Here is a 23,319-nt window from a genome sequence, read left to right as displayed (position 1 = left end):
GATCCTAGCGGTCACTTACACTTACTTGCTACCTGCCACTGAAAACAGATCATCTACACCTAGTTCATTGATTGGCCAATTCAAAACCATCCTCTCCCCTCACCACAGACCAAAATTCTTTATTCAATTGCAAATAATTATTATGCACTAGTGAACAAAATTAGAAAAGGAGGGCTGGTTGGGTGTCTCTAGTACTTTCCACTGGTGCTCTTTGGTGACTGGAGTCTTGGAGTCTTCAATGTAACTTGGTTATAATAAGACTATGAGTCTAACAGCCCATAACATAGAATTTTGTGGAAGCGTCCCTGCCAGGAATCAAACACGGGTCTCCCAGTTGGTAGTCAGCAATCTCCCTGCGGCACACTTTCACCCATGTGACCAAAAGTTGTGAACAGTGACCAACATGGCGATCCATAGAGCCCCTGCTCTCATGGGGCTAAAAAGGATGCCTTGCATATTGCAGCTACCTCCTTTTTTCATTAATTATTGTATACTTGTATCATTGGCATATATCTATTCAAAGTTTTTGGCTTATATCTATTCAAAGTTTTGTTTTCTTTTTTTGCCATTTTGTCAGTCCTCTTTTTCTTGTGGGCCCCTGGGCACGTGCCCATTGGGCCCGTGTGTTAATCCAGCCTCGCTAATGCCCCACACAGTTTAGGACTGGAGACAGAAAACATCCCAATTTTTTTCTTTAAAATGTATAGATGGTTATATTTACTTTTTATGCATTTGTTTGTTTTGCAGAGATACAATACGCTTTGCAAATTATTACCTATATTACTATGATAAACCCTACTCAAGATATGGGCCTTACTTGATAGGGATCCTGATGGGAATATATATGACAACAAAGAAAGATCAGTTTATAAAACATCAGGTGAGAACTTCTGATTTCTATCACAGACATTTCTTCCAGTATTACTACATACAGCTTATTCTTTTATTAGAACCTTTAGCACATTATATGCATGACAGGGCCCACAAGTATATCCATAATACCTGAGCGTTTTGGTCGATTGTGATATTGTTAGCTCAGGACCAAACAATCAATATCTGGACAACCACTAAACTGCCATCCCTCTCATTTGCTTCTCCTGCTTGACTGTTGCTACAGTGGCAAGCAGCACTAGGTTGGTTCTCCTGTATGTTAGGCTTGGCTTTGGTGGTTGGATTGGCCTACGTCCTACGAGAGGTCCCACCCCATCCATCTGTCCCCCATGCCCTCTATCAGGGACTGCACAGATCCCTCTGGGCCCTGGCTGTAGCCTGGATCATACTGGCCTGTGAGGAGGGCTATGGAGGTGAGTCTAGAGTAGGGATGTTCCCAAATCTGAATACAGTATTATTCAGATGTTTTAGTATGTGGCGGGGTGGAGGTAGGAGCAAAAGGAAATAGCTCACCCGACAACGCCACCTAGGGAATTTTACCCCAGGAATTATCTTGGAGGAACCTTAGCTGATACCTTGGTCATACACAGGCTACACAAGTTTGATAACTGAAGGAAGACAGACGTGATTCTAAAAGAAATGCAAATTTATTGAATATTTGGTGACTGGAAGGGTCTGTAGAGAGGATGGGTTAGAAATTCAAAGAAGATGAATCGAACCTATATGAAGGGTAGTAGCAAAATGTTTATTACAATAATTTAATTAGTATTAACAATGTAATTCTTTTAGTAAAAACACTTTGCCTGGTTCCAGACTCCTGAATAGCGTCCTGCCCACTCTTCAGATTTGGTCAAGTGATTCAGAGAGTCTGGTGCTGCTCTATTCAATGGTTTTCTCGATTTCAAAAGCAATCGGGCCAATCAGTGCCTTTGTGGGCGGGACTAAAGTTTGAACCGTTCGTGCAACGTTTTTTCATTGGCGTTTCGGCAGAATAACATTTGTTGAAATCATTCCTTAACCAACATATTGTCTTTGCAAAGATGATATTTTTGTCAAAAACGACCAACATTCTTGTTAAAGTTAGTAAATACGCCCAGCATCAGTGTAACTGAAAATAACGTCAGAGTGGCCGGATACGTCACTCACTAGTGATTGGTTCTGAGAAAATTAACACCTCCCCACACAGAAAACGGCTAACATGGAGGCGATCTCAGACTGAATAATGGACTGGTAACGAAATGGCCATTTAACAGTCTGAATATCAGGCTAAAAAACACTTCCAGTACTAAAACAATTATAAAATTAAAGACGGGTAAGTGGGCTGAGGCCAGCAATAGAGAGGCAGACTAACCTAGGGCGTATTCCAGGAGTGCAATTACTTACCCACCACTCGCGTACTCACTGCAAACGGGTGTACAAAACAGTGTCCCAGTGCTCTTACTACTACAAACGGTGAAGGGAATCGCATCAGGGTGCCTAGCCTCCCCAACAAGCCAGCACTCTGCTCCACTAAAGGGAAATAACCGAAAATATTAATCAATGAAAATAAAACATAAGGGTTATTCATACCAAAACCAGTTGGTTCACTCTAAAAGTACCATACGCAATTACACAATTAACTAGCAAAGAGGTAAAACAGGCAAGGCAAAACAGCAGCTGATAAAGACCTACAATAAAAGAGTAACAGGTCTTCAGCACTGTAATAACCAAGATTACCTCAGGTATTTCCCTATTTACCACTAACTGAACTGAGTATCCAGTACCTTGACATAATGAGCTTCAGCTAAGCAGACTCCAGGGGTATTCATCCAGGTCACCCAAAGGCAGACAGGAAACTAAAACAGATGACATTATTAAATTCCAAATACCAGTTTACATATGCTTAGTACATGTCCATATTTACAAAACATACCTTAAAGGAATAGTTCACCCAACAATGAAAATTCAGTCATTATCTACTCACCCCAATGCCAGTAGAAAATCGGGTAACGTTTGTTAGTCCATACAACAGTCCCAGAGCTTGCCAGCTGAAGTACGTTGCAGCGTTCTCCAAGACAACTGAAGTTGCTAGGGACCTGTCTGGGGTTTAATTAGTCTTTCCGGTTAAAGGCTAATTACCCCACCCAAATTTGTTGTGAAGGCTGACATCTAATGGTAAATGTAGGGTACTGCACTGGCAATCTGCTTTTGGCTGGTCTTTGTGCCAGGTGATGTCACCACCTGTTGTACTCTATAGAAGGTGACATCACCTGACACAAAGACCAGCCAAAAGCAGATTGCCAGTGCAGTACCCTACTTTTCACTAGGGCTGAACAATTAATCAAAATTTTATCGAAATCGCAATATGGCCTACTGCAATTTTCAAATCGCAGGAGGCGCAATATTTGTTAAAATATCTTTGTTTGGTACAGATCCCCGCAAAAATCACACCATAATCATTTTAATACGTTTTTCAATGAAAATGAGAATAATGATGTAAAAAATATCATTCCCTCTAATATCGCAAATCATATCGCAATTGCAATATCAGTCAAAATAATCGCGATTAGATATTTTTTCAAAATCGTTCAGCCCTACGTTTCACCATTAGGTGTCAGGCTTCACCACAGATTTGGGTGAGGTTTAGTTACTCTTTAAATACAAATGGCAGATTCTCCGCACACCTCTGGTCTACAGACGTGTGAATCACACACTTTCATGTATGCAAAAAACAATACCTTTCATTTTGTTCTACATGTCTGTCTTTCTGTTTCTGTCTGTCTCTCCCCCTCTCTCTCTCTCTCACCAGGCTTTATCAAGCGCCTGTTGTCTCTAGGGCTCTGGGTTCCGATTTCCAACATTAGTTTTGCCTGCTATCTGGTACACCCTGTGTTAATGACTCACTACAATGGCAAACAGGAGACCCCAATGCACTACACTGACATCAACTTTGTGAGCATTCATACACTGCACATTTAAATCATTTAGATTTTACCATGATTTTTATGTTTTCCATATGCCTTCTCAACATGATATATGCCTCCTCTCTTTATCTCTAGATGTACCTGTTCAGCAGCAACTTGGCGGTCACACTGGTGGCGGGCTATATTTTGACTGTGCTGGTGGAGAAACCCTTTGTCTTCCTAAAAGGAAGCAGTGGATAGAGACAAGTCAGCACACATTGAAGAACCTGACCAGTTATTAATACCCTTATACGTTACAGAATAATGCATTACTGTAATCACATTACTTTTTCCTGTAATGGACATTACTGTTACAATTTCAGTAATCACATTACAGTTAATGATCTAACAGATTTTTATTAGGTTATTACTTGCATTACGTTCTTTTGTGTTTTGTTTTTTTTAAAGATTTATTTTTGGCATTTTATGCTTTATTGACAGAGAGATAGGAAGGTATGGGAGAGAGAGGGGAGAACATGCAGCAAATGACCGCAGGCTGGATTTGAACCCGGGTCGCTCTTTTGTGTTTTTAACCTCTTTATTGGTGTAACGTCTATCGAAAGGTTCCCATTGTCTTATCTTGCCCTCAAGTCATGTCCGAAATAATAATTATGAGCAGAGCACACATGAACGAGCCAACAAAGTGGTAAATACCACTTAATGCTAAATAAATGTAATGCTGTAGGATCTAGCTTTATTAAAAACCTTAAAAGAAAAATTTTGTGTCCATCAGTATTTAGACTACTTATACTGGTAATGTGGGTTTAGGTCTACAATATTTATTGGCCCAATGAATGCAAGTAAGCCTAGCACAATCAGTTTAGGGTGTAACACAAAAGTACTGTAACAAGAGTCGTGTAACTAGTTATTTTTCTCGGGGGGTAATAAAGACCTTCATATTGCTATTGTGTGTCTTGTGCTTTGTTTTGCTTCCTTGTATTTGTGTTTAGGTTTAGACCGATATGGGTTTTTTAAGAATCGAAAATATCGATTCCGATATTTTTTACCTGAAGCTGCTAATAGACGATATTTTGCGCCAATATTCAATATTTTTAAATTTGAAAATTACTATGCAAAAAAATAATCAAGAAAACTATTACTAGAGTAAATCCCTTTTTAATGAAATGATAATATTGCAAATGTAAAATAAAAGTGCCATAAGAGATACTGTGGGACTGTGCCTATTTCATGCTTAATCGCCATTGGCAATTTAAGCATGAAATAAGCACAAAATTATCCGGTAATAATAGGACTGTGATAAAGTGCAACCGTTGATTCACAGTCGGAGAAAGCAAACTGTATGTTGTGAGTGAATGGGAGCACACAAGATGCAGTCTTGGGGACGCATGAATGCATTTAACTTTAGTAGTGTTTTGTTAGGTAGTTAATTGGCTCATATAGTTAGCACTCAAGCTAATGCATGGTTTAGGGCAGGGCTTCTCAAACTCCGGACCAAGATCCGGATCCAGACCGAACTACAAATTAATCCAGACAGGACCTTGTGTCACATTAGACATAGGTTAATGTAACGTTAGTTAATGTAGGAATATATTTTCTTGTGTCCAACGCGTTGTGTGATTGAACGTGCATATATTTACTTGTGTGCGTGAGCGCATGTGTGACACGCATTGCAGAGCCAAGTTAACCATCCTTGATTTTCACTTTCACGGAGCTGCTTGTTTGTGTGTCTGTGTGTGCCGTACACCCGTTGTCAGTTTCTGTGGTAATGTCATTGCTATGACAACGAATTGTCATTGTCAGTCAGAGGTCCGGGACCTGGATTTTCCATGATGAACATTGTGAAAAACTCCTACCGCAGCAGTTTGGCCAATGAACACTTGGGTCAGTGCCTCCGCCTGGCAATCACACCTTTTGTGCCCAGGTTCAAGGCATTGGTTACAGGCAAACAGTGCCATTTCTCTCACTGATTCCAGCCACCATACTGTACTATTGAATGTGTGTACTTTAAGTTATGTTTAAGTTATGTTATGGACAAGTTATGCACGTTGATTTATGTCGGTGCGTTTTACTGGCATTGTTCCGGACCATTGAACTTGTGTAAAATTCATAGGTGGACCTTTAATAAAAAAGTTTGAGTACCCCTGGTTTAGGGACTGCAGTCAAGTGAGCAGTCTCTTGTAAAACCATGATCTTGCCAGCCGCTCTTTTATTTTGTTGCACGTCTTTACCATACATACCCTGCCTTGAGTCGAAATAACTTTATTGGTCAAATATGGGGGAGCTATGCAGTCACTCATGATAAAAGCTGATAAACTTTTTTTAAAAAGGAATAATTAGCGTCATAGAAAACCGACGATGAGACTTCAACAGCTATTGACAGTGTAGGCATCGGACCCATCGGTGAAGCTGGGAGGCGGAGGGGGTTTGGAGAGAGGGCAGAGCAGACTGCTGTGGACTGGTTTCACTCTGGACACGTGGAATGAAGGATGAATCCTTTTCATGGGTTGTGGAAGCTGGAGGCATACAGCAGTGGGACTGATGACCTTGGAGATAGGGAATGGACCGACAAGTCCAGCGGGATTCTACCCTCAAGGGTAGATCACGGATGGAGAGCCAGACTCGCTGCCCCAAGCGGTAGTGAGGAGCAGGGGTCCGACGACGATCCACTTCGTACTTGTTCCTGGCAGCGGTGTGGAGCACAGCCGAGCGGGCCCTCCTCCAGGTCATGTGGCAGCATTGCACAAATGCCTGGGCTGATGATACGTTGACCTCCTCTTCCTGAGCTGGAAACAAAGGGAGGCTGATACCCAAGGCAGCACTGGAATGGAGACATCCTGGTGGAGGAAACAGGCAGAGAGTTGTGCGTACTCCACCCAGGCGAGGTGCCGACTCCAGGCGGAGGGGTTCTGTGTGACAAGGCAGCGCAGGGCGGTTCCAGGTCCTGCTTTTGCCCACTCGGTCTGACCATTGGACTGAGGATGAAAACCAGACGAGAGACTAACAGAAGCACTGAGTAACTTACAGAATGCTTTCCAAAACTGAGATGTGAAGTGAGGTCCTCTATCTGACACTGTCACTTGGTAACCCATGTAGCTTGAACACATGATCAATCAGTAGCTGAGTGGTCTCTTTAGCAGAAGGGAGTTTCGGTAATGGGATGAAGTGTATTGATTTAGAAAAGACACCGGTGACGAAATCAAGGGCAATATGGGACCAGGGTCTTCTGGGAGTTGGCAGTGGTTGTAACAAGCCAGCCGATGGATGGTTAGAGGACTTGTTCTGGGAACAGGTAGTACAGGCGGCGACGAAGCTCCGGACATCCTCCTTCATGGTGGGCCACCAGAATCGCTGACGAAGGAAGGTGAGAGTACGGCGAGCCCCAGGGTGATAGGTCAGCCGAGAAGAGTGCCCCCATTGACCACAGTGTCAATGTCCCACAAAGCAGCAGCAATGAGACATTGGGCTGGCAGGATGTTACTGGGTTCAGGGGTGGATGCTGAGGTGAAGAACTGGCAGGAGAGGGCATCTGCAATGCTATTCTTCTACCCCGGACAGTAGGACACAGTGAAGTTGAATCTGGAGAAAAAAAGGGCACACCGAGCTTGACGGGAGTTGAGGCGCTTAGCGTTACGGATGTACTCCAGGTGTCACAGGGCTACCCCGTGACCTATAGAGTGAGATGCCTACACCACATACACACCTGCATTAACATTCATTTCTATCTAACATCTAGCCGGCACATAGAGATGTCTGTTTGTTGTTACCATGTACTGTTAAAAGTAGCATCACTCTAATGGTTTCAAACACCACAGCATACTGTCGAGAGGCCTACCGGCGTTTGCAGTGGTAGTTAACACATTCACGTACATACTTGCATTCCTCCATTTAGATCGGGAGACAGCCAAACCGGAAGTGGGCGAATCCACACTCTTTTCTGGAGGGGTTGCCGGGGGAATATACCAAGTGTGTTAGAGTAGGAGGGGTGTTTGTAGGTAATTTTGGGGAATAGGTTTATTAAAGCTACCCCGTAGATAAAATCTATATTTTCTTTATGTTGTTATACTTTTACCTTGAAATAATATTGATTCATGCCTTTTGCCCGAGGATATGATATTGCAGTTTATGCCAAGCTGGTTTTTCTATTATTTATTTTGGAAAATGTTCTGGTTTTTGTGAATGTACGGTTGAAGCCTGTTGAGGTGGGTTGCAGAGGATTTGTAGGCAGATCAATGTTAGCACTTCATGGTGAATTAGGCATCCATGGACAGAGTTTAAAGCAGGCAGTTAAGACTATGTCAGAAGCAGCCATGGGTGCCAGTGAGTGGCTGTGGATGAGGAGGAAACATGCTAACTGGGGCACAAAGTAGCCTAGGTAGATAGCTTACCTGAGCTAGCCCTGTGCTAGCATTAGCTTGGTAGCATGCTTGAGTTAGTTTTGTGTTAGCAATAGCTTGGTAGCATGCTTGTGTAGGCCTTGTGTTAGCATTGGCTTGGTAGAATGCCTGTGTCAGTCTTGTGTTAGCACTAGCTTTGTAGCATGCTTGTGTAGGCCTATGTGTTAGCACTAGCTTGGTAGCATTTTTGGGTTAGCCAGGTGCTAGCATCAGATTGCTAGCATGTTTGGGTCAGCCTTGTGTTAGCATTAGCTTGGCAGCATGAGTGAACATTGAGTCAGAACTTGTTTGGTAATATGACTTAGAGCCCGCATTTATGGGGGCTAAGTGTCTAGTAGAATATTGAGGTAGCCTTGTGCTAGAATTTGTTTGCAGATTAAGTTGGTAGCAACCATACCTAAAGCCCACACAAATGGGGCTGATTAATCGTGTGACTTATATAAACATTGAGGGTGGCTGGACAGCTGAGCGGGCCCTGGCATTCAATGAGAAGCTGCCAGACAAGCCAGCAGGGCCAGTCAGACTTAGCTTTGCCTAAGCAGATACAATGTGGATATGCGGACTGCTGAGTTGGTCGGGTATCTGCTCTCTGCTTGGGCAGGTGTAGGATGTAAACTTGTCACACGTATGTGTGACTTGGTAGGGTTTAGATGTAGCGTGTAACTTCATGTTCTGACTAGAAAGGGACATTGATGGTAGTGTGTGATGTAGTGTTGATAACCAGGTGCAAGTGTAGCGGACTTGGGTCTGCTGAGTCTGGGCAAAGAGGGGGGTGTTTCTGGGACACTGGAATACACTGTTGAGCCTTCTTGAGGTGTCGTGGGCCTAATTCAACGAAACATTGGTGAAGAAGGGTACCCACTTGATAACCCCAATGATTTGCCTACACTCATTCACCCTGAAACTAGAGTAGGTAGCTGGTAAATGTTGCTGCCTGTCTTATGGTGCTGTAGATTTATGACGGTGTAGCCTGATGTTTTCTATGGTACTCATTGGCATGGTAGTATATCATTCTGTTAAACTCTGAATTGGGCCTTTATATGAATGCTCACCTTGGATTATGTTACAAGGGATATTAACATCCTATCCTGTGTATTGATAAATGCTTACCTTTTTTTCCTTTTCTGCCATTTTTGTAAATACATTTTCTGCCATGGATCCATCCCTTTTTTTTGTAAAATAAACACCTGGTGTCTGTAACGCTGCCCCCAGAAGTTTATCTTCCATTTTTCCCTTTGCCATCCTAACACCAGGGCTGCGGTCGAATAGTCTTTTTTGCTTAGGAAGGTTCCTAACTGAGTGAAATGACCCAGAAGTATCTAAGTAGCAGCCATGATAAGAGCTGTTCGAATTCTCTAAATGCTATGGAAAGGTGCTTCAATGCTTCCTTACTTATCTCCTTTAGCATAGGATACACTGGACCATCCTTTACGAAAGGAAAGGAGATAATGCCGTCCCACAATTCCTTGCGGCAGCAACATTCGGCGCCGTTCACGAAAACCAACAATCAACATGACCGACAAGGGACGCAGATCATCATGCAAGTTACCGTTGCTTATTAAGCATTTTCCATCTTATGCCATAACTTGCTAATATGCTTATATGTTTTGAACTTTCAACAATATGTTAAACCCATAGGCGAACATGAGCGTTACGCTGCTGTTGTAAAATGATCAAAGTGAAGTTAACATTGTAGTGTAATGCTCAGTTTGCATTAGTTATTTCTTCATTCTGAGCATTGTTGTATTGCCAGCCTTTAGGAATATCACTAATTAATTTTACTTCAGTCACAGATGCTGAAACCCTTGCCCTAATAAATAACTTCAAAGCACAATCAAGTCATTCAAGGTGTTTACTGAGTTGTGTGGTGGTTCTTAAGCTATTATATGCATAAAAGAAGATGTTTATTCTGAAAAATACATATAAATACAAAAGTGAGTCGGCTGGTACATACAGTTGCCTCTACTGGTAATCGCCAACTGATTAACCAATTATGTACAAAACACTGGAATTCATAATACAAAATAATTATCAAAATAATCAACATCAATAGAAAATTATAATTAAGCTACATTAGATTCATATAATAGTTCTTAACACTAACCTATCTATTCCAAGCATAAAGTATTCAAAAATTATCATTCAGTAATGTACTACCCTTTCTAAAAATAATAAGTCATGTATTTCTGCACTTTCATTCATCAAACTGATTAACCTATATTTACAACTGGCATCTGCCTTGGTGCACCGTTGCCATGGTGACTGTAAACGCTACTACTACAGCTGATGTTACCGTTAGCCATCGCAAGTCAAAACACACCCACATTCCGGCTCCCCTTCAAGGTAAAAGCATCTGACAACATAACATACACACTCCCAAACAAAGAACACATGTATGTGAGTTAACACAACCTAACATGTACTGCAAATATCATTTAAATGGTTAATATGACCGTTATAGTGTTCGTTCGCGGTAGCGAACTAACGTTAGTTATTAACAGTAGATTACCCCAAAAATACACAACGGACAACCACGAACAGAAACAATAGCTCCGCTAGCTCACACAAATTACAGTGGACGCATTTAAGTGCTCGGTGACACCTGACTCACCTGAAAAATACATATAAATACAAAAGTGAGTCGGCTGGCACGGCTGGTACATACAGTTGCCTCTACTGGTAATCGCCAACTGAAGGACCAGCGTGAACTCACTATTAACGGTACCTGCCTGCGTTCTAAATTCTAAAACTAACTGCTTTCCCAAGTAAATTTAAGTAAATAATTGGTGGTGTCTGCTGAAGCAGAGATAAATATAAATCAGAGGATTTCAACATGCCACACTCTCCCCCACATTTTAAAATGTCTCCTGACATTTCAACACCATTACACTTGTCTGTATTCCATATCACTGGTGGTTACATTGTTTAACACTCAAATAAAATAATCAATCACTCAAAAAAAATGTTTGTTTAACCATACAGCAGCAAACAGGTCTCAATATTTCGGCCAACAATTTCAAACACTGTTTTTTTTTTCTATAGGTATCAAGGTATTCAGGCAGGCATATAACATTTGTCAGAGTTTATTCATCATAAACTACACTAAAGTTATTAAAGTCCAACAATTACCATGGCCTCCAAAGCAGTTGGGGCATAAAGGAAATGTCCACCATTCTAATATCTCTGTCACTGGGTACACCTAGAGTGGTGTAAGTCAGCTTCGTGGGCTGGCGTCTGTCCCTTCGTGGGTACAGGTGGGGTGAGGGTGACAGAATTTCTTCAGCTTCGGGCACAGACAGGCATTGTCTGACCTGTACAGCCCTCTTGTGCCCCTCCAACCCCACACTGTTGCCACCAGATATGTGGTGTGGTGTTAAGGGAAGTTGTAGCTGTTCATGGGCAGGTGTCTGAGGGGTGGTGTGGTGTGAGGGGCCAGGAGCAGGTAAGTATGGGGCAATGTAGTGTGGGGATCCGGGAGAAGGTGAGTATGGGTGTGGGGTGAAAAGGGTGTCGTAGCAGCTCACTGGGACAGGGGCAGGTGAATCTGGGACAGGGGGCTGGTGTGAGGGACCAGGAACAGGTGAGTATGGGGCAATGTGGTGTGGGGTTCCAGAAGAAGGTGAGTATGGGTGTGGGGTGGGAAGGGTGTTGTAGCAGCTCACTGGAACAGGGGCAGGTGAATCTGGAACTGGCGGCTCTGGAGCACAGAAGGAGGACTGGTTGATCTGGGACTCAAAGGGAACTGCCTCAGGATCCAGTGCAAAGTCCTTTCCACTGTGTGTGACCACTGTACGACTCCGCAAAGGGTATCTCAGTTCGCATTCACTGTCTGAGTCACTGTTCTGTTCTGTCTGCCTTGTTTCCAGAGGGGGGTTTGTGTTGGGGTGCTGCTTTCTTGACCTGTTCTTTTGCTTCCTCTCTTTACCAGGGTGCATGCTCGGGCCCACAGACTCCACTGGTAGGTGATCACAGGGCAGGAGTAAATTGCGATGGAGCACTCGTTTTTCTCCTCTCCCATTCTCTGCTGTCACCTCATACACAGGGCTATCTGGGGCCTTCCGCTGCAGGACCACATGCACTCTATCTTCCCAGTATGACCTGATTTTTCCTGGTCCACCTCGCTCGGACAGGTTCCGCACCAACACTCTGTCTCCCGGGTTCAAATCATGGCCATGCACTTTGCGGTCATACTGTACTTTTCCTCTGGCAGCCTTGTGATTTGCAGTTTTATTAGCAATGGAGTATGCTTCCCTCATCCTGTTCTGCCACTTGGCTACATAGTCCTCATGCTTCTCATGTCCTCTGCTGACATGGGTGTTAAAGATGAGGTCGATGGGAAGTCTGGGGGATCTTCCAAAGAGCAGGTAGTAGGGGGAGAAGCCAGTTACCTCAGATCGGGTGCAATTGTATGCGTGGACCACCTTGGGCACAGAGGTTTTCCAGTCCAGCTTCTCCTCATTGGTCAGGGTTCTCAGCATACTAAGCAGAGTTCTGTTAAATCTCTCTACCTGGCCATTCCCCTGTGGATGGTAAGGGCTTGTGTGAGACCCATGAACACCACTGAGTTCTTTCAGCCTCCCCAAGAGCTGGTTGTCAAATTCCTTCCCCATGTCATGGTGGAGCTTACTAGGGAAACCAAATCGGAGGAAGAAGTCATTGAAGAGTTTTTCAGCAACAGTCTTAGCTGCCTTGTTCTTGGTGGGGTAAGCCTGTGCAAACCGGGTGAAATGGTCCATGACAACTAGAATATACTCATACCCCTGTTTGCAGGTCTCCAGATGGAGGAAGTCAATGTATACTAATTCAAATGGGTAGGTTGTCTTGATGTTTTCAAGTGGGGCTCTGGTTTGCTTGTGTGGTCTTTTCTTTTTGAGGCGCTCACACTTTGCTGTGACAAACTGTTCCATGTCAACATGCATCCTTGGCCAGAAGAATCTGTCTCGGATGAGGCCAAGTGTTCTCTCCACACCCAAGTGTCCCATTTTCTGATGTAGCTCTTGAAACACAAAGGGGTGGAACTCTCGGGGCAGAACCAGCTGATGTCTGTCTGCTGTTCTCCTGTACAGCACTCCCTCACTGTCAACATACAGCTTAGGCCACTGTCTTAGCAGAGTACATACATCTGGCTCTTCACTGTTCAGGTCCTTCCTTGAGGGCCGTTGGCCGCAGGAGATGTACCGTAGAGCTTGACCGATGACAGGGTCTTTCTTCTGTGCCTGTTGGAGCTGCTCAGGCATGAGTGGGGGACCTAGGGTGTCCATGGGGGCATCCTGGACAAGGCTGACACCTCGGATGCACAAGGTAGGCATCTCCCTGCCCACAGTAACCCCTGTCATTGCTGCATTTATGACGGCTGGATGGACCTCCTCGGTGCACTGGCTCATGTATCTATCGATGTCAAGGGGCATGCGTGACAAGCCGTCTGCATCAGCATTGGACTTCCCTGGCCGGTACTTGATGGTGAAATTGAAGTCTGCAAGCTCTGCAACCCAACGGTGACCTGTGGCATTAAGTTTGGCAGTGGTGAGGACATAGGTGAGGGGGTTGTTGTCCGTATATACAACAAAGGATGGTGCATGGTACAGATAGTCCCTGAACCGCTCACAGATGGCCCACTTCATTGCCAGGAACTCTAACTTGCCAGAGTGCAGATGGTAGTTTTTCTCAGCTGGTGTCAGAGTCCTTGAGCCATATGCAATGACAGCCATCTTTCCGCTTTGTCTTTGGTAGAGTACAGCTCCTAGTCCATCCTGTGAAGCGTCACAGTGGAGGACGAAGGGCTGTGTCATGTCCGGGTAGCCAAGGATGGGGGGAGAGGACAGGCGGTCAATCAGCTGGTTAAGGATGGCCTGGTGATTCTCTGTCTAAGTGATTGGCGTGCGAGAGGACTTCTGACCACTGCTCTTCATCGCTGTCTTCCTCCGTCCTTTGGTTGGAACCAATGCTTGTGGTGCTGCTGTTTTGTCCGTGGCTGGTAGGTCAGAGAGGAGGGCATACAGAGGCTTGGCTACCTTGGAGAAGTCCTTGATGTATGGACGGTAGTATGAGATGAAGCCCAACATCTTCCTCAAGTCTCCAACTGTGGCTGGTCTCCTCTCTTTCAAGGCCTGAACAGGGGCTGTATCTTTGGGGTCCATTGTGTAGCCCTCACCACTGACCATCTTTCCCAGGAACCGCACCTTTCTCTTGAACAGCTCACATTTGCGGGGAGTGAGTTTAACACCATGCAGCTGGTACCGCTGCAACACTGTCCGCACATGCTCAAGGTGGTCAAAGAAGCTGGAGCTGTGGACCAGGTTATCATCGAGGTAGGGCTGACAGATGGTGTCCCGTAGACCTGACAGACATTCCTCCATGCTCCTCTGGAACTCAGCAGGAGCAGAGCTAAGGCCAAATGGAATCCTGATCCACTGATAGAGGCCCCAAGGTGTGATGAAGGCTGTCAGATGGCGACTTTCTGGATCCAGGAAACCTTGGTGGTAGGCCTTCCCCTGGTCAAGGACCGAGAACCAGGAACTGCCACTCAGTGAGTCCAGCATGTCTTGGATACGGGGGATGGGATGACGGTCAGGCACACTTTTACTGTTGAGCTCCCTGTAATCACAACAAAGTCTCAAGCTTCCATCCTTCTTACGGACACACACCACTGGGGAGGAATAAGGAGACCTGGATGGAGTGATCCAGCCTTTGTTGAGGAGGTCCTGTAGATACTCCTTCACCTCAGCATGTAGTGGTTTGGGGATGGAGATGTAGGTCTTCTGCACTGGTGTAGGGTCTTTCAGACAGATGTGCATATTAAGCGACGGGATGCAGCCAATGTCGTCTTCATTGCATGCAAATGCCTCACACTCCTTAAACAGAATTTCCCTCGCAGCCTCTCTCTGGCTCTCGTTCAGGTGCTCAAGGTCGACAGGGGGGTGCCACTTGGGTCTTTGGTGTGTGTCTGGTCTGTGTTGCTCACTTCTCATTGAGCTTGTGTTTACTGTGAAGCATGTGGCATGATGCTTGGCAGTGGAGGCAGTGACCTGAGTGCTGGAACTGTCTGTGGAGAAGGTGGCAGGGTATATGGTTTTTACTGTCTCAAGATAGCCAATGATGGTGTGCTGGTTGAGAGAGATGGGGTGGTTGGTGGTGTTGGCAATGGGGATTGTGATAGTACCTCTCCTCCCAGGATCTGTCCTTACCAGCCCTTCAGTCACCTCCAGACCCTCTGGAAGGGGATGCAGGTCACTGGGGGTGAAAAGAACTTCCTGACCTTTGAACCGGGCTCCGAGATGGGCAGGCACTCTGATGGTCGTCACTTCATTGGCTTGAAGAGTGTTCCTTTTCTGGCCTATCCTAACGACTCCAACATTCTCATTTCGGTCTGGGGTCTGGATGAGCTTGATTACCATCTTCACTATCCTGGCTGTAACAGAGAAGGTGGTACTCACTGTCTGGATGGCCTCAGGGTCAACTCTCTGTCCTGGGTTTTGGGCCTTCACCACCTCCTCTATGACATTGTAGCCAATAATGGGTCTCTCTGCCATGCCTGGGTCGCTGGACACAAGGATGGGGACAGCAAGAGCTTCAGTTTCCCTCTCATGGTTACAGAGCTTGAATTCCACTGCGACCCAGCCAATGAATGGGATCTCTGTCTGGTTGGCGGCTAACCCAGTCAAAGGTTCAGGTCCCAAAAGCTCTTCAGTGGACCTCAAAATGGTGTGAGGAAGATGTTCAGCCCTCCAGGCATCATTGATGACAGTAGCTTGGGCTCCACTATCCCACAGGGCTTCCACTGGGATGTTGTTAATCTTGCATTTCACCAAGCACTGCTTCCCTATGAGGTTCACCAGCTTCTTCCTATGCGATGCTGGGAACTAGCTGGAGCAATGGAGACTTTTCCAGTGGGCTGTTGTTGGTTTTTCTCTTCCTGCATATGGCCCTCTCCTCCATTGTGCATTTGTTGTGGAATGAACAGGCGGTGGGACGCATAGTCTGGAGCTACTGATGGTCCCCCCTCAGCAGCCTGTTCCCATTTCCCATCTGTCTTGGTTTTCTGCACCCCCGGGAGACATGGCCAAACTCACCACACCGAAAGCAGTGGTTGCAGTCCTCTCCTCGTCGTGCCTCCTGACATGCTGGACAGCCTCTGGGCCTCTGCCTGGCTGGTTGTCTGCTTCTGGCCAATGGCTGATAGGACTGGTAGTTGGAGGGCTGATTAACAGGGGGCTGGTAGACAGGCTCGACTGTCACTTGATGCCTGGTGTTAGCCTCCATGGCAGCAATGAACATCTGCCTCATCTCCTGCATGTCTGCTCTGAGCTCCTCTATCACCCAGTGGGTGTCACTAGTTTGAGACTTCCCGCCCTTTGAGGGTTGTGGTTGCAGCTCTCTTGCCTTAACTGTCACTGGGGTGGAGTCCTTGGCTTCAGGTGGAGCTTGAGCAGCATGGGTGGTCTCAGCCTGGACCTCACAGACTCTAGCTCCCTTTACAGCTACTGACCTCTTCAGTTTCTGCTGTCTCTCTCCTTCCAAACTGGCAGCCTCACTGAGTTTCTCTATGAGGGTCTCATCACTCACATGCATGTCCGTCAGGTAGGGCCTCATTTGGAATTTGATGGCGTCGCTAAGAAGTCCTGTTTCAATGGCACGGAGGAATTTACGCTGCACCAGGTCTGGGCTGTAGTACTCCTCGGCCTCGTCTTCGCTCAGTTTCCACAGCAGCCTTTCCTTCAACTCTATGGCCCTGAACAGAAAAGTTTGTGGGGACTCACGGAGTTCCTGTGACGCACTGGTGAGCTTGTGGTACAGGTCGGTCGTGTTCTCCTCTTTATAATGCCCCTTCAAGATGGTCTTTAGTGTGGAGAGGGTTAAGCCACTCTTAATCTCAAGCATGTCTCTGAGGTGGAGGCCAGGGCTGACTGCTCGGACAACTGCCTCTACTATTTCTACTTCTGAGTGTCCTTTTCGCAGCCCTACCTCAATTTGGTGGACCAGACTAGTGTAGGAAAGCTTGTCTTTTTGTCCTACTTCTCCTATTTGTCCATTTATCCTGAATTCCCTCCTCAGTGTGACTTCAGGCAGGGGTGCAGGGTGTGGTGTGCTGCACCTTACCTCTGCTGGGTGGTAGTTGAGAGAAGACAGCCTTTCAGACAGGGTGTTGATCCTTTCACTGAGGGCTCTGTGGGTCTCATCCTGGTGGGGCTCAACTTTGGGAGATTGGTCGTGGAGACTGCCTGTGTGACTCTGGTCAGGGGGAATGCTAGTAGCCCCTCTCAACTCTCTCATCCTGTGTACATATGAGAGCAGGTTCTCCAGGTACTGACATATCTGCTCCTCGTCACTCTCCTTTTCCTCCATCTTCTCCAGTTCCCTCTCTATAGCCTTTATAAGGACCCTCTTTGTTTTACCCCTCTCGGCAGGAACAGAACAGTTGATGTGGTCACACACATCCTGAAGTTGGAATAGCTCTAACTGCCAAAGCTCAGTGCAGATCTCATCCAATAAACTCTCCATACTTTCTTATGATGCTACTCTTACTGCAACTGCTGATGACGATGATGGTAGTGATGACTCTAGGTTCGTCTCTGATGAAGTGGTTTGTCTGGTGGAAATGAAGAACTCACTCCTGGCTGGCTCGCCAAAAATATGTTGCACTCATGAATCGTGGACTGGATTCAGTGGCATATTTTAAAAGAAGATGTTTATTCTGAAAAATACATATAAATACAAAAGTGAGTCGGCTGGCACGGCTGGTACATACAGTTGCCTCTACTGGTAATCGGCAACTGATTAATCAATTATGTACAAAACACTGGAATTCATAATACAAAATAATTATCAAAATAATCAACATCAATAGAAAATTATAATTAAGCTACATTAGATTCATATAATAGTTCTTAATAACACTAACCTATCTATTCCAAGCATAAAGTATTCAAAAATTATCATTCAGTAATGTACTACCCTTTCTACAAATAATAAGTCATGTATTTCTGCACTTTCATTCATCAAACTGATTAACCTATATTTACAACTGGCATCTGCCATCGCCGTTGCCATGGCGACTGTAAACGCTACTACTACAGCTGATGTTACCGTTAGCCATCGCAAGTCAAAACACACCCACATTCCGGCTCCCCTTCAAGGTAAAAGCATCTGACAACATAACATACACACTCCCAAACAAAGAACACATGTATGTGAGTTAACACAACCTAACATGTACTGCAAATATCATTTAAATGGTTAATATGACCGTTATAGTGTTCGTTCGCGATAGCGAACTAACGTTAGTTATTAACAGTAGATTACCCCAAAAATACACAACGGACAACCACGAACAGAAACAATAGCTCCGCTAGCTCACACAAATTACAGTGGACGCATTTAAGTGCTCGGTGACACCTGACTCACCTGAAAAATACATATAAATACAAAAGTGAGTCGGCTGGCACGGCTGGTACATACAGTTGCCTCTACTGGTAATCGCCAACTGAAGGACCAGCGTGAACTCACTATTAACGGTACCTGCCTGCGTTCTAAATTCTAAAACTAACTGCTTTCCCAAGTAAATTTAAGTAAATAATTGGTGGTGTCTGCTGAAGCAGAGATAAATATAAATCAGAGGATTTCAACATGCCACACATAGGCTTATAATCAGATCTAAATCAGCATATTAACCATAACACAGAAGTCGAACACTTTTAAGAAAAAGGGATATGAGACGTTTTTAGCCGGATGATGTTTTTAATTCAACATGTTTGAAACTTAAGAATGATGATATGTACAGTAGTAGATTTGTAGGCCTAACATGTTATGTCTATCTTGCATGAATTTAGCAATTATTTTCATACAGTCGTACTAATTGGGATTCATGTTGATAAATATGAGTGGACAGGAGGGTGAGCGTGAGCAACCATTCTCAAAGTGACAACCATTTCGTTTCACTTTTGTGACTGGTAGCCTATATTCCTTTTTTATTTCAATTCCAACCTTGGTGATGAAGCAATATTTTTCACTGGGTTGTCCACGTTTATATAGCCTGCATGAAACAACACGGTAAGAATGCACAGGGCGAAGTAGGCTATCTAAGATGCGCTTTTAGTAGTCCATCTTCGGAACATTGTAGTTTCACCACGGCAGACCCACGTCAATAACATCCGCCGTTGCATAATTACGTAACCTAGTGTAAGTGCAGTTGGATTCTCTTAGCACCGCGGTTGTCTTTTCCTAAGCCCTTATGAATTCTTCACATCTTTCCTTGATGTCATGACGTTTTCCAATGAGGTCAAGGAATAGGAGTTAGGACGTATTTTTTTGACTATTCGACCGCAGCCCAGGTTTTTGTGATCTGTCCACACCAAGATTGGTTGCTCTGCCCCCTCAAGCCAGTGTCTCATTCTTCCAGCGCCAGCTTCACCACCAGGAGTTACCGATTGCCAATGTCATAGTTGCATTCTGCAGGGGAGAGACGATGTGAATAGTAAGCACAGGGATGCAACTTGTTGTCTTTGGGGAACCGCTGAGAGAGTACCGCTCCCACGCCCACATCAGATGCATTGACCTCCACGACGAACTGGAGAGAGGGATCAGGTAGGACCAGGATGGGTGCAGTAGTGAACCGTTGTTTCAGGCTCTGGAAAGCTTTGTCTGCCGCAGGGGGGCTTTGTCTGCCGCAGGGGATACTGACCAGGGTTGGTGGAAAAGGCTGGTTCCCTGCGGGGATCACGGGGACGAACGGAGCCCCTCTCTCTGCAGCACTGGCTTAACCTGCTGTCAATGTGGGCGGAGAGGTCGATGAGGGAGTCGTTGGGTGCATTCCATTTGGCCAAAATATGGCCTCGCGGCCTCGTCTCCTCGCTGACTCGGCATTCACAAATGAGCCGCCATCATTAAGGACATTCTAATTGGTTAAAAGACACATGAAGGATCCTTCATGTCTCCTCGGGTGCATTGTCTTGTGTCTCCTCCTCCGTCCTCGCGACCTCTTCTCCTTGCTGACCCGGCATCCAAAAATGAGCCGCCATCATTAAGGATGTTCCAATTGGTTAAAAGACGCATGAAGGATCCTTCATGTCTCCTCGCCTCCGTCTTCCAATAAGGCATGGTCAGAGGATACTCAGGTATCTCCTCGATGTGGAAATAATGAGTGAAGTCAATTAACCATTGGCACGTGCAGATATAAGCCTACCTCCATACCATCAGAAAACGTGCCGACATTGGCTGAAAAAAAATCCACAGGTATAAGTAGCCCCAACTTGTTTTATATTCAAACAGAAATAGCATCGGTTTTAAATGTTAGACGAACATTTGTTAATTAAGGGTTATGTTAAATGTTCATATACTGACAGATCTGTTTTAGTTGTAGGATGTCAAACTTTTCCCAAATAGGCATCAGTAAATTAGTTTAAGGCTTCTGAATGTGATCATAGGGACAGACGCGGAGACGCACCAGCTGATCCTCCAGCGTATAGAGAGGGTGAGTTGGGGGCTACAATTTGTCATTGTTCCTTTTTTTTTTTTATCCTATTTATTTATTTGTATTGCTTGTTCTGCAGTAGGCTATTATATCTGATTGCCATTGACCTGGGGGGGGCAAGTAACGTGAATCTTATATGGAGTTATTTTATAGGATTTATTATTAATATGAATGACATTCCATGATCTAATAGGCCTGAATGAAATCCGTTCATTAGGACATAGACGCAGCCTATAAATGCACACATGCGACTCTTTTACCATGCGCGTCTCTTTCTAATAGAACCTCAAGTCACCAGTGCCGGACACTGGGACTGAGGATGGGGAGCAAACGGCTGCGGCCTGGCCCTGGTTCTCCCTCATGCATGAGGCTACCCGTGGGAGGCCATCGGCGGTGCCTCCCGCTTTAATAGACTCGTGTGGAGGACCGGCAGCCAGAGTCAGCTGCTGTGCGCTCCCCATCCAGGCCCGATCCCAGTCCCCCTGGTGAGCAACTGAGGCCATCAGATGCTGCCGCCCACTCCCATGTGCGACCTCTGCGGCTTCCTCAGGTCCCCCGGCAGCCAAGAGGCGAAGAGGAGAGGGAGCGCTGCTGGGGTTTCTCCGGGAAGAGGTGGCCGAGGACACACGGGCTGAGCAGCAGACGGAGCGATTTTTAACTATATTAGAGAGAATGGCAGACAAGATGTGACGTTTTTGTATTTTTTTCTGCCATTTAGGTGTAGCCTGCAGTTTTCATTCTCACCATATTCATAACCTTGGTCACAGTGCGTAATGACTGTTGCAGGACATATTTTCATCATAAAGGCCGCTTGTCTTTTGCTGGAATTACTTCTGTGTCTTCTCTGGGTCACCAGTTGGTTTGCTGTGTTTGTTTGCTGTGTCTCTCATTCTGTATTCATCATTCTTGTGAATTGTGTTTGTGTTGTCATGGAATTTCTCTTCGGGAGGATAAATTCTTCCTAAACCTCATTAACAGCATTTCATTGTTTAAATCGCACATTATGCTCTTACAGCTAGGTCTATGTTTATTTGGGAATTTATTTATTTATTTATTTAGGAATAAAAAGAAAGCACTTTGGTTCATTTCCAGTGAGGTGTCAAATACAGCATGATCATAGTATAATCCAGGTCACATAAAGGATAAAAGTTGGACAAGACACAGACACACATCAGCTCAAGACATTTCTTTAATAGCCCAATAATAATCTCATTTGCACCTTTCTTATCAGTGCTACAAAGTGCTTCACAAAATGAAAATGTAGCATAACAGAATAAAAACAGCTCCTCATTCCCCTAATGAGGGAATGAGGTGCAGCTGGGAAGGGCAGAGACAGGTGATGCAGGAGGCGTCAGGCGGGAAGGTGAGTAGGCAGACATGAACAACTGGAGCATGGACTTGGACCTGGAAGACACACAACATAAAACATGGAACAGAGACAAGAGGGAACGGGGAGTGGAAAACAAGACCAAGACAAACAACACAGAGCAACAGAGAGAAAGAAAGAGAGAGAGAAAGAACTCAGAGATAAGAGATGAGCTGGCTGGATTCCTGACACAGAACTAACATGGTCATGGTTGGTCAAGCGTGTACTGGACCATTAATTGAGGTTGCGAGAAGACACGCCACAAGATATTGGATTTTTGTCAGCAGTAGCACGTCCTAACCGCATTAAGCGCCAATGCAACAAATGTCATCACTTGTAAATGCAGCTAATCGCTGGCATTTATGGGCACTGCGCTATACCATTTACCCATCTCATGAAGAACAAATCGCAGTGAAAAGGGCAACCAGCCGTCACTTGCACTCATGAGTTAAACTTCTATTGTATGTGAAACAATTTCTATAGCTTACAAATGAAATCATTTACCTCTAGTTTGCGGTCATCCAGGCGGTCCGTTGTGCCAAAGTTGCGTGACAACAAACTGAGCTTCTCAGCCAGTTTCTGAGCCGACAGGCAGTGGTTGATGGAGACAGTTTTTGAATAGCCACTAGAGGGCAGAATTATATAAAATGGCCAGGCCAGGAGGTGAATAGAGTAACTCTTTCATATAATGGAGCTAGAGAATAACTTATTTCATATCAGAGAGGAAAGAAATGGACACGCCGATATCCAATATTCAAAAAAAGGCAGATATTGGCGTGATATATCGGGCAACCGATAAATCGGTCGAACCCTATTTGTGTTACATCATTCTGCTCTATGATTGATTGTTGATTAGGCTCTTTCTCTGTACTTTTGAGACATACTTGTGATGAAGGGCTATAAATAAATTAACTTGAACATTCATTTTAAGAAAAGTTACAGGTCCCAAGGGGTTGGGATCCCACAAACAGATGCTATACAAAACTTAAAGATTAGGATGTTGGACACCTTAGCTTCACTATCTTAAAGAGTGGTTGGGTACTGACCTGTTTTTACAGGAAAAACAGGGGAAATGAAGACAGGAGAGGTAAAAGCTGCTGTTCTGTCCTTGCGCCGTCAAGGACAGAACCTACAGCTCCTCCTGTAAACTAGAATTGCATAGTTTCAAAAATATTGGCAACCAGATGTAAAACACAACAATTACAACAGATAAAAACTACATTAATGCATACCACAAAAATGTGACAATACATTTAGTGTGTGACACAAAAGTAACAAGTAATTTATTACATTTTTCCA

General features: G+C 44.9%; 1 protein-coding gene across 1 annotated transcript in view; it reads left to right on the top strand.

Annotated features, from left to right (window-relative positions):
- The window catches only part of LOC139910857 (O-acyltransferase like protein-like), a 39,799-nt gene extending 35,765 nt beyond the window's left edge, over nt 1-4,034 (top strand). Inside the window, exons 12-15 of the mRNA XM_071898298.1 lie at nt 748-880; nt 1,118-1,304; nt 3,680-3,822; nt 3,930-4,034. Of these exons, the coding sequence (XP_071754399.1) occupies nt 748-880; nt 1,118-1,304; nt 3,680-3,822; nt 3,930-4,034 (568 nt within the window). The remainder of the gene's footprint in view (nt 1-747; nt 881-1,117; nt 1,305-3,679; nt 3,823-3,929) is intronic.
- Nucleotides 4,035-23,319: the final 19,285 nt, after the last annotated feature.

This window comes from Centroberyx gerrardi, chromosome 2 (assembly GCF_048128805.1).
Source record: "Centroberyx gerrardi isolate f3 chromosome 2, fCenGer3.hap1.cur.20231027, whole genome shotgun sequence".
Taxonomy (NCBI): domain Eukaryota; kingdom Metazoa; phylum Chordata; class Actinopteri; order Beryciformes; family Berycidae; genus Centroberyx; species Centroberyx gerrardi.
The sequence above is the reverse complement of the archived record's forward strand: the minus strand, read 5'-3'. Positions and strand labels throughout refer to the sequence as shown.